Source organism: Bufo gargarizans, chromosome 10, assembly GCF_014858855.1.
Source record: "Bufo gargarizans isolate SCDJY-AF-19 chromosome 10, ASM1485885v1, whole genome shotgun sequence".
Classification (NCBI taxonomy): domain Eukaryota; kingdom Metazoa; phylum Chordata; class Amphibia; order Anura; family Bufonidae; genus Bufo; species Bufo gargarizans.
Window position 1 is genome coordinate 3225848 of NC_058089.1, and position 12396 is coordinate 3238243.

A 12396-nucleotide genomic window follows, 5' to 3' on the forward strand; every position below is an offset into this window, starting at 1 on the left:
AATAGCAGTTTTTTAATGGACTAACCACAGAACTGCAAAATTGGGTACGAGATCGCAAACCCCATACCCTACCAGAGGCAGCCAAGCTAGCTGACAAGTTCCAAGACAGCAGGCGAGACCAACGCACACCACACCGGACCACGTATGGATCTACCACCCCTCTTCCAGCAGTGACTACCTTGGCTCAGCCACGAGCCACAACCAGTACCCTCCTAGGTACAATACCCGACCACCGATCCGCTGCCACACCTGCAACCAACAGGGGCACATGCAGAGAGACTGCCCACGTAACCGACCTCGCCAGAACTGGAACCACCAGGGTCCTCCTTCCCCCAATTAGGCTGCAGTACACTGCTGCCAAAGAGAATCTGTGCTCCCAACATCCACAGTCACTTCAATAGAAGAGCCTCTGGGGATCCTACACGAGGTAACCCCCATACAAGCCGCCTCAGACAGCCGCCAGGTGGTACACATGGAGGGGAAGAGTATACAATGATTACGTGACTCTGGGGCCATGTTAACCCTGGTCCGAAATCATTTGGTGCCTAAGCACACCCTCACCGGAGACTGTGTAGCTGTACGGGTGGCAGGGGGAGCAATTTACAAAGTTCCCACTGCCAAGGTGCATTTGAACTGGGGGGCAGGGCATGGAAACGTGGAGGTGGGAATTATGCAGGATTTGCCCGCTGATTTTATTTTGGGCAACGACTTGGGGGAGCTCACCTCTGCTTTTGTCCCTCAACCAACTATCTAAGAGGCCTACCCGGTTGTTACCCGGCAGCAAGCACGCACCACGGCTCCATCCGATCACTCTGAGGCTCAGGTAAACAATATGCCACACACCCCTCCTATTCTCCCCTGGGATGCCCCCCTGGAATTTGGCAGTGAGGTGGCCCTAGATCCCTCCCTGCAGGTATATAAAGATAGGATAAACAAGGACCAAGGAGGGTTGGAGGGAGAGAGATATGCTTGGGACAAAGGTCTCATACCGCTATGCAGAGAAGGTAGTAGCAGGGTCCATACCCGTGCCCACTAAGCAGTTAGTGGTACCCCGAAAGTATAGACAAGAGTTGCTGCGCATCGCGCGCGATATACCATTATCAGGACATTTAGGAATCAGCCGAATGAAACATCGGCTGACGCAGAACTTCTTCTGGCCAGGTATCTCAAAGGATATTAGACAATACTGTCAAACGTGCGATACCTGCCAGAGGGTAGGGAAGAGAGGGGATCGCTATTAAGCCAAACTCAGATCCCTGCCCATAATTGAAGAACCCTTCAGTCGAGTAGCTGTAGACATAATAGGACCCCTAGCGAAACCCAGTCCCTCTGGCAAGAAATACATCTTGACCGTAGTGGACTACGCCACTAGATACCCAGAGGCAGTGGCATTGACCAATGTACATGCAGAGACTATAGCTGATGCCCTTATGCGAATATTCTCCCGTATGGGATTTCCCCCGGGAGATTATATCGGATAGGGGCACCCAGTTCACTGCAGAGGTCACCCACCAACTCTGGAAAGTGTGTGGGGTGAAACCGATCTTAAACTCCGCCTACCACCCCCAGTCCAACGGGCTCTGTGAACGGTTTAACGGAACACTTAAACAGATGATCCGCACGTTCATAGACACTCAAAAAGACTGGGAACGGTTTTTGCCCCACTTGCTCTTTGCCTATAGGAAAGTACCCCAAGAATCCACGGGATATTCCCCTTTTGAATTATTGTTCGGGAGGAGAGTGAGGGGTCTCTTAGACCTTATCAGAGAACACTGGGAGGGAGGGGTAACTACGAATGGTACCCCTATTGTCCCATACGTGCTGGAGTTTAGGGAACGCTTGGAGGCTCTGACACAGACGGTACGTACTAACCTCCAAGCGGCCCAACAACGACAGCGCAGATGGTATGATAAGGGGGCCAGGGACCGCAGCTTTCAGGTCGGGCAGAAGGTGTTAATCCTACGGCCAGTCCCTAATGACAAGCTGCAGGCCTCCTGGCAGGGCCCATACAAGGTGGTGGAGCAAATCTGCGATACCACCTATGTGATCGGCGTGTGCGCTGGAGCAGGGGGCAGACGCATGCTCCATGTGAACATGCTGAAGTCCTCCTACGAGCGCATAGAAGAGGTGACCGCTATTTGCGCCTCTGCCGCAGAGGACTTTGACAATTTACCTCTCCCAGACCCCCTAGAGAAAGAGGGCCAGAAAGAGGACCTGGAAGAGGTTCAGTTAGGCGAACGGTTGAGTCCCCAGGAAAGGGCGCAGGCTCATAGTCTAATAAGGGAAAAAGGAACCACTTTTTCTAATCTCCCCGGGTACACCCTGTTAGCCACCCACAGAGTAGAAACACCAGGGCAGACCCCTCTCCGCCAACCTCCTTACCGCATACCTGAATCCGTAAAGGATAATATGCGCAAGGAAATTGAAGAAATGCTACAACTAGGAGTCATAGAGCACTCTGAAAGCCCTTGGGCCTCCCCAGTAGTTCTGGTGCCGAAGCGTGATGGGACTACCCGCTTCTGCGTAGACTACCGGAGGCTTAATGATGAGACCGTATCCGATGCCTACTCTATGCCCCGGATAGACGAGCTCCTGGACAAAATGGCCAGGGGCCAATACCTCACCACAATAGATCTTTGTAAGGGGTATTGGCAGATTCCCCTAGCCGAAGACGCCATCTCTAAGTCGGCGTTTGTCACCCCGTTTGGCCTGTACCAGTTTAAGGTCATGCCATTCAGGATGAAAAAATGCTCCGGCTACTTTTCAGAGGATGGTGGATCGGCTATTGGATGGGTTCCAGGAGTACGCTTGCGCCTATCTAGATGATATAGCGATCTTCAGCCACTCCTGGACTGAACACCTGACCCACATAGGAGCCGTACTAGACCGTATTAGGGAGGCAGGATTAACTCTGAAACCCAGTAAGGGCCATATAGGGATGGCAGAAGTCCAATACCTAGGACACCGGGTAGGGAGCGGCCAACAAAAAACGGGAAGTAAGCTACGCCGCCATAGAAAAAGAATGCCTGGCCGTGGTGTGGGCCCTTAAAAAGCTGCAGCCCTATTTGTATGGACAACCCTTTTCCTTACTCACAGATCACAACCCGCTGGTGTGGCTGAACAGGGTGTCAGGAGACAATGCCAGGCTGCTGCGCTGGAGTTTGGCGCTGCAGCCTTTTGACTTTACCATCCACTACCGCCCTGGGAAGCAAAATGGCAACGCCGACGGGTTATCCAGACAAACTGAACTTGAAAAGTGATCTGTAAGCGCTCCTCCGGACATCCCCAAGCCGATCCGTTGGGATCAGACTGTGTATGCCGGCTTGGTTCTGGGGGAGCATTGTGGCAAACATCGCCACTTATCGAATGTCTTTCTTGTCTGTACCTCTTCCCCCTCCCCCCTTTTCCTGTCCCGTTGTTTCCCCAGCAGGGTATTGTCTCAGGGACACTGGGAGACCAGTTTAAACTAGCTGCAGTGTCCCCCCTCAACCTCCCATCAGCCCTTGCTATTGTCTGACCCCACTTTTCCTTGTACCATAGTAATCTATGTATTGTATGTAAATGAGGCTGTTGGAGGTTTGAAACCAGGTGCGCATGCCTAGTAAAGTCAGTTGACTCCCAAACGGTGTGTCGTCCAGTCACTGGGGAAATTGTCTCTTGGATATTGACCTGCTTCTTCAGCTACAAGGGGATTTAAGTGAAGATATTGAGGGTATACCTTGAAGCTCTGCAACAGGCCATACATTTCCCGGTGGGCCAATGCCCAAGAGGGCCACCTGAGCCCTCCTCTCGGCCAGCCACTGGAATTTGTTTTGGGATGTATTTTTTTTGCTGTTGGGCCCAGTATTTTGTGATGGACTGTGGTATTTGGCTCTCCTATTAAATGCCTCATTTTTGTTATTGCTGGTCTAGCCTACTTGTGTTGAACCATCAATTTGGACCTAACTACAAAACAGGGCCACTTTTAGTGTTTTTTTCCAGGGCCACTTTAAGTTCCTTGAGCGTCACACTGCCCTGCCTCCATGTATTGCCTCCGGTGAGCGGTGACAACACTCTCTGCGGCTGCTAAATCACAGAGCTGGACAAGAGTAATCTCTATGACGGTGCTGGCAACGGAGGTCACTGACCAGGAAGAAATCAAAGATATTTGGGTATAATTATTCTCCTACAATAACAGGCTTGCTACAATACTATATGATGGGGGCAGTGTGGGCATCTCCCAGCACAGCCCATGTGGCTACTTACACGGCCTCCATGGCCCCGACGACCGGCACGCCTACGCTGTCCACGACCACCGCGTCTACAGTTGATTGAGCGGCAATTTGCCTGTTTGTTTCTTCCTATTAAAAAATTTTATTTATAGTTTTAGACAACAGACCATTGCATATTTTACATAACATTAGAATTTCTACTCACATCCTCTATTTGAGGAAGACTACTTGATGGAGTTTCACCGCCACTGGAGTTGCCTGAATGTGTACCCTCCTGTGTCTGCAAAAAACACACAATCAGGACTCGCTCACATGGCCGTGTGCCAGCGTGCTGCAACATAAGGGCAATACCCATGTATACTCTTTTATGTAAAGTCATTCGCTACAGAGTGGTTCCATTATATTGTTGGGCGGTGCAGGCCGATCTTTGCCCATTCATTCTGGAGTCTGCATCCTTCAGCGCACATGGGCGGTACCCTTACAAAGCTAAACATTCGTAAAAAAAATATATATATGTCCTACTTACTGCCTCCATTGGCTCTGGAGAAAAGCTCAATTCCTCTAGATCTACTTCAGAGGATTCCGTTGGAGAATCTCCCTGAAATATTGAAAAATGTATTGTTTGGAAAATATAGATATCTTCATTAATTATTAAAGAATATTTTTCTATTGATTAGTTACCGGAATCTGAAATAATGGTGTACTTCGACCGCCAACAGAAGGAGAAGGCGAAGACCTCTGGAAAAAATAGCAAAGAAGAACCGTTTTAATACAACCTCTTGATTTGACATACAGTCATGTGAAAAAATTAGGACACCCTTTGAAAGCATGTGGTTTTTTGTAACATTTTTAATAAAAGGTTATTTCATCTCCGTTTCAACAATACAGAGAGATTAAAGTAATCCGACTAAACAAAGAAAACTGAAGAAAAGTCTTTTCAAGATCTTCTGTAAATGTCATTCTACAAAAATGCCTATTCTAACTGAGGAAAAAGATAGGACACCCTTGCCCCTAATAGCGAGTGTTACCTCCTTTGGCTGAAATAACTGCAGTGAGACGGTTCTTGTAGCCATCTACCAGTCTTCGACATCGGTCTGAGGAAATTTTACCCCACTCCTCAATGCAGAACTTTTTCAGCTGTGAGATGTTTGAGGGGTTTCTTGCACGTACAGCCCTTTTCAAGTCACCCCACAGCATCTCAATGGGATTCAAATCTGGACTTTGACTTGGCCATTCCAGGACTCTCCATTTCTTCTTTTTCAGCCAATCTTTGGTTGATTTACTAGTATGTTTTGGGTCATTGTCATGTTGCATGGTCCAGTTCCGCTTCAGCTTTAATTTTCTAACTGATGGTCTCACATGTTCTTCAAGCACCTTCTGATACACAGTAGAATTCATCGTGGATTCTATGATGGTGAGCTGACCAGGTCCTGCTGCAGCAAAGCAGCCCCAAACCATGACACTTCCACCTCCATGCTTCACAGTTGGTATGAGGTTCTTTTCTTGGAATGCTGTGTTAGGTTTACGCCAAACATGTCCTCTGCTGTTGTGTCCAAATAATTCAATTTTGGACTCATCTGTCCAAAGAACATTATTCCAGAAGTCCTGGTCTTTGTCAACTTTATCAATGGGAAATGTCAGTCTGGCCTCGATGTTTCTCTTGGAAAGCAAAGGTTTCCTCCTTGCACACCTCCCATGCAAGTTAAACTTGTACAGTCTCTTTCTGATTGTAGAGGCATGTACTTCTACATCAACAGTAGCCAGAGCCTGCTGTAGTTCTCGAGATGACACTTTAGGGTTTTTGGAGACCTCTTTTAGCATCTTGCGGTCTGCTCTTGGGGTGAACTTGCTGGGGCGACCAGTCCTGGGCATGTTGGCAGTTGTTTTGAAAGCCCTCCACTTGTAGACTATCTTCCGGACAGTGGAATGGCTGATTTCAAAATCTTTTGAGATCTTTTTAAATCCCTTCCCAGACTCATAGGCTGCTACAATCTTTTTTCTGAAGTCCTCTGACAGCTCTTTTGCTCTCACCATGGTGCTCACTCTCACTTCAACAGTCAGGAGCACACCAAACTAAATGTCTGAGGTTTAAATAGGGCAAGCCTCATTCAACATGCAGAGTAACGATCTACTAATTATGTGCACCTGGTGTGATGTACCTGTGTGAGATCTGAGCCAATTTAAGAGGGAATACATGTGAGGGTGTCCTATCTTTTTCCTCAGTTAGAATAGGCATTTTTGTAGAATGACATTTACAGAAGATCTTGAAAAGACTTTTCTTCAGTTTTCTTTGTTTAGTTGGATTACTTTAATCTCTCTGTATTGTTGAAACGGAGATGAAATAACCTTTTATTAAAAATGTTACAAAAAACCACATGCTTTCAAAGGGTGTCCTAATTTTTTCACATGACTGTATGTGCATTGGAGCATTTTGAAGCCTTGCCTTGCGATGCATTGCGCATCATCGGCCTTTGGTTCTGTTCAGTGAGGTACCGAGTTTTAAAACGTGCTACGCAGAGGCTTCCCAGTAGCAGTGAACATAGTTAGTAGTCTATATAGTATCCGCCTATAAAACATCCAAGCGCAGCGCTTGACAGCCGGTCACCGACCTAACTGCTACCGAGAAGCCTCTACCTGGTGTAATGTTGTAAAACACGGTACCTCACTGGACAGAACCAGAGGACCTTCTATCTTCTTCAGCAGGACCTGCGCTGACGTCAGCAAAGGTCCTTTTGCAGGTCCTTCAAGAAGAACAAAGAAGAGGATCACGGCTGCGCGATCAAGTGGATGGGGTGAGCAATGTTTTTATTATTTATTAACCCTCAATTGACATTTGACTTTGCATTCTGTATTAAAGAATGCTATTATTTTCCATTATAACTATGTTATAATGGAAAATTATAAAGTAAATGGGGTCCCGGGTCGCTCATCCCTCGTCTCCTTAGCAACCATCCGTGAAAATCGCATTGCATCCACACTTGCTTGCGGATACTTGCGATTTTCACACAGCCCATTCATTTCTATGGGGCCTGCGTTGCGTAAAAAAAAACGCAGAATATATAACATGCTGCGATTTTCACGCAATGCACAAGTGATGCGTGAAAAATATCGCTCATGTACACAGCCCCATTGAAATTAATGGGTCAGGATTCAGTGCGGGTGCAATGCGTTCACCTCACGCATTGCACCCGCGCCGAATACTCGCCCGTGTGAAAGTGGTCTTAGACTAACAAGAAGTGTCTCACTGAGGTCTTCTTCACTTCTGATCGTCTTGGATAACAAAGTCTCTGGTACAAATGTCAGATGTCCATTTCTTGATGTTAGGTGCACTTGCATGGCCAGTTTTTGTGTTGCTAACAGGGGCGGGCTGGGACGGGGGGCAGGGATGCAAATGCCCACCAGGCCGCCCTAAAGTATGTTAAAAATGGCCGCCCGCTGAGCACCAAAGGACCAGGAAGCAGTAAAATGACTTGCGCACCACGGTCTGTTCCTTGTATCTTCTCTCTGGGCTCCCGACAAGTTGTTAAGGAGTAGGACCTTTCCCACTCAGCCAATCAGTGGCTGCAGCTGTGTCACGTGTCAGGCCAGTGATTTCCTGCTGAGCCAATCACTGGCCTGACACATGACACAGCTGTGGTCACTAATTGGCTGAGTGGGAAAGGTCCTCAACAACTTGTCCGGAGCCCAGAGAGAAGATACCAGGACCACACAGAGGAGAAGGGGCCAGGTGAGGATAATGTTTTTTACACAACATTAATAGATGGGAGGGGGAGAAATGTGACATGGGGGGATGATGTCACATGGGGGGGGAGAAATGTGACACAACGGAGGTGATGTAAAAAGGAGGGGGCAATGTGACATTTCTCCCCCTCCATGTCACATTTCTCCCCCCTCCGTGTCACATTTCTCATCCCCCCTCCATGTCACATTTCTCCCCCCCTCCATGTCACATTTCTCCCCCCCTTCATGTCACATTTCTCCCCCCTCCATGTCACATTTCTCCCCCTCCATGTTACATCTCCCCCACGAGTTCTGGTGGTGGTGGGGGCACCAAAATGTAGCTTTGCTTGTGTTGGCAAAAATCCTTGCACCGGCCCTGGCTGTCAGCTGTGCAGGGCTGCGCACAGGCATAAGGCGCTCTGTGATGTCACGCTGTGCGCAGCCTTCACAGCACAGCCGACAGCAGGAGGATGCAGATCGCGTTGGAGGAGAGGAGCGGCGGCGGCCAGGAGCAGGAAGGGTAAGTGATTTTATTTTATATTTATGAGGCTGATGGACACTTCTGGGGGCTGAGAAGCTACTGGGGACTAAGAAGCTACTGGGGGCTGATGAAGAGGCTGCTTGGGGAGAATTATTACTACTAGGAGGTATTATGCAGAGTTTTGCTACTACTGGGGGGCTATAAGGAACATGATTACTAGTATAGGCACTATAGGAGCATTATTACTAAGTGTGCTCTGGCAGATAATTATTTCTATTGGTGGGATTTTGGGGGAGCACTGTTACTTTGGGGGGCACCCTGGTACAGTATCAGCTTAGCACAATTATTTTTGGGGGACATTATCTTTATACTATTAGTGTCTGGGCGCAGTTATTTTTTAGAGCACTATGTGCCAATAATTGTTGAAGGGGGCACTATCTGTGTGGTAGTAGTATTTCCAGGGTGACTGTATCTGCAGTATAGTATTGGGGGCATAGCGGGTACAGTATTGGGGGCACTATCTGTGTGGTAGTAGTATTTCCAGGGAGACTGTATCTGCAGTATAGTATTGGGGGCATAGCGGGCACAGTATTGGGGCACTATCTGTGTGGTAGCAGTATTTTCAGGGGGACTGTTTCTGCAGTATAGTATTGGGGGCACAGCAGGCACAGTATTGGGGCACTATCTGTGTGGTAGTAGTATTTCCAGGGGGACTGTTTCTGCAGTATAGTATTGGGGGCACAGCGGGCACAGTATTGGGGCACTATCTGTGTGGTAGCAGTATTTTCAGGGGGACTGTTTCTGCAGTATAGTATTGGGGGCACAGCGGGCACAGTATTGGGGCACTATCTGTGTGGTAGTAGTATTTCCAGGGGGACTGTTTCTGCAGTATAGTATTGGGGGGCACAGTGGGCACAGTATTGGGGGCACTATCTGTGTGGTAGTAGTATTTCCAGGGGGACTGTTTCTGCAGTATAGTATTGGGGGCACAGCGGGCACAGTATTGGGGCACTATCTGTGTGGTAGCAGTATTTTCAGGGGGACTGTTTCTGCAGTATAGTATCGGGGGCACAGCGGGCACAGTATTGGGGCACTATCTGTGTGGTAGTAGTATTTCCAGGGGGACTGTTTCTGCAGTATAGTATTGGGGGGCACAGTGGGCACAGTATTGGGGCACTATCTGTGTGGTAGTAGTTATTCCAGATGGACTGTTTCTGCAGTATAGTATTGGGGGGCACAGTGGGCACAGTATTGGGGCACTATCTGTGTGGTAGTAGTGTTTCCAGCGGGACTGTTTCTGCAGTATAGTATTGGGGGTGGCAGGAAAGGGTGTTCAGAAGATGTGAAGATGATGGAAACGTGGGAAACTAATGTCTGTTTGTTAATCTCTGCAGAGACAGGAGAAGCATCATGGCGGTCTGGTCTGAATGGAGAAGATAAAGAAAGAGAGAACGTCTACAACAAAGGTGACATCACTGGATGGAAGAGGTAGGGGGCGCTATGTAGGAGAGGAGATGCTCCGGCTCCGTCCCCTGCCATTTGCAGAAGGAGGATTCAGAGCTGGGTGAGAACGGCCAAAGGGGGCAGCAGGCCACGGGCGGGTGGCAGATGGTGGGGGGAACCACGGGCCTTGAGCAGGATCGGGGAGGGAGGAGAGCGGAGGAGCTTCCTGGCTGTAGCTTGTTGTATAAGCAGGCAGTGCAGCCAGGACAGCCTCCCCTCTCCGTATGATGTGTAGACAGGCCTCAACTATAGAATGTCAGCTGTACAGTGTTTGTTGGGAGTGGCCTATTATATGTAGGAGGGGCTTTTAATAATGGGTGGGGCTAAAAATGGGCCACTTGACTGGATTTGCCCCCCTAGGACTAAGGCTGCCAGCCCTCCCTTGGTTGCTATTACAAAGTTCCGTCTATGACTCCTACTTATTTATGTGAAAGGGGTTTTATCAGTGGGTGATAGACAGTCCATTACCTTGTCTGTGGGAGGAGCTTTGACACAAGTACCTCCTCCCTTCACTGGTTTGCAGATCGTTGCATCAGCCCTGCTGGTTGGTCAGGAAGTCTTGGGCAGACGATTACCGTTGAAGTCCACCCCTGGACAGCCATAGTACGAGGAGCAAGGCCTTGTTCAGCATGGCAGACCAGTGATTGAAGCCTTTTCTTGCTGGGTGACAATCAGGTCCCCGAAAACAGTTTCTTACCACACCTGGTTTTGTTGACTTGGACAGCCCGTGGACTTTTCCAAGGTTGCCAGTCCCAGCTCTGTTTAACAGCTGATACAACCTGCACTTGGAAAGATGTTCCACACAATCTAGAAGATATAAATTAAAAAAAATCAGCCCATAATTTAAACTTAGTCCATGTCAGAGAAAGCCGGTGATGGGTGGTTTCCTCTCCACCCCTGCATCAAATGGATCAAATAAACAAACAAAAGTCCTTGAACTTTTCTCGTTCCAAAACTGTATTTAAATAACTCTTTCCAATGTTACCATAGAGGTCTTCTGCCAAAGTAAAATAAACTGGTAAACCCTGAACCCCGTCTAATTATCTGTAGCCTAAGGGTACTGTCACACTAGCGTTAACGTTTTCTGGTATTGAGTTCCATCCTAGGGGCTCAATACCTGAAAAAAATGCTTCAGTTTTAGGGTCCATTCACACATCCGTGTGTTTTTTGCAGATCGCACATCGCCGGCACTAATAGAATATGCCTATTATTGTCCACAATTGCAGACAAGAATAGGGCATGTTCTATTTTTTTCGGGAATGGAAAGGCGGACCTGGAAGTGCAGGTCCGCATTTCCGGATCAGGGCCGCACATTGTGCGGCCCCATAGAAATGAATGGGTCCACAATTCCGTTCCGCATTTTGCGGATGTGTGAATGGAGCCTTATCCTAATGCATTCTGAATGGAAAAGGATCCGCTCAGAATGCATCAGTTCAGTCTCCATTCGCGCTCTGGAGGCCGCCTGCAGCGTTTTAGTGTCCATCTGATGAAACTGAGCCAAACGGATCCGTCCTGGAACACAATGTAAGTCAATGGGGACGGATCTGTTTTTACTGACACAATCTGGCACAATAGAAAACTGATCCGTCCTTTCAATGTTGTTCAAGACGGATCCGTCTTGGCTATGTTAAATATAATACAATGGGATCCGTTCTGAACGGATGCAGACGGTTGTATTATCTAAACGGATCCGTCTGTGCAGATCCATGATGGATCCGCACCAAATGCGAGTGTGAAAGTAGCCAAAGTCATCTAAGACCCCCCCTTCCGGTCGGACGGTGTGATCCTCCCTCTTTCAGTCAGTCTTGTCTCAACTGTTCATGAGGACAGATCTCTGACGTTAGGAGTACATTTAACATGTCACAATCGACATAATACTAACCTAGAAACAAACAGATCTGACAATATAGTCATGAACACATGAAGGCCCCATGAGAAATGTTTCATTGAATTCAATAAGAAAAAAATGTAGAGCTCAATCAAAACTTTTGTCACCAATAAAAACCAAAAATCTCCCAAGAAAAAATAAAAATTATTAATGAGCAAATTAAGGCTACTTTCACACTTGCGGAAGAGGAATCCGGCAGGCAGTTCCGTCGTCTGAACTGCCTGCCGGATCCAGCATGCAAACTGATTGCATTTTAAGACGGATCAGGATACCGATCCGTCTTAAAAATGCATTGCAGGAACGGATCTGTTTGTCCATTTATCATACGGACAAACGGATCAGTTTAGATTTTTATTTTCTTTTTTTTAACATTTTTACCGGTCTGCGCATGCATTCCGGTATTTTGAATTCCGGATCTGGCACTAATACATTCCTATGGAAAAAAATGCAGGCAGGCAAGTCTTCAGTTTTTTTGGCCGGAGATAAAACCGTAGCATGCTGTGGTTTTATCTTTTGCCTGATCAGTTAAAAAGACTGAACTGAAGACGTCCTGATGCCTCCTGAATGGATTTCTCTCCAATCAGAATGCATGG

At 47.8% G+C, this 12396-nt stretch overlaps 1 protein-coding gene across 1 annotated transcript in view; it reads left to right on the plus strand.

Moving 5' to 3' along the window:
• Positions 1-2094: 2094 nt before the first annotated feature.
• The window catches only part of LOC122920716, a 132518-nt gene continuing 122216 nt past the window's right edge, over positions 2095-12396 (plus strand). Inside the window, exon 1 of the mRNA XM_044270426.1 lies at positions 2095-2645. Within this exon, the coding sequence (XP_044126361.1) occupies positions 2095-2645 (551 nt within the window). The remainder of the gene's footprint in view (positions 2646-12396) is intronic.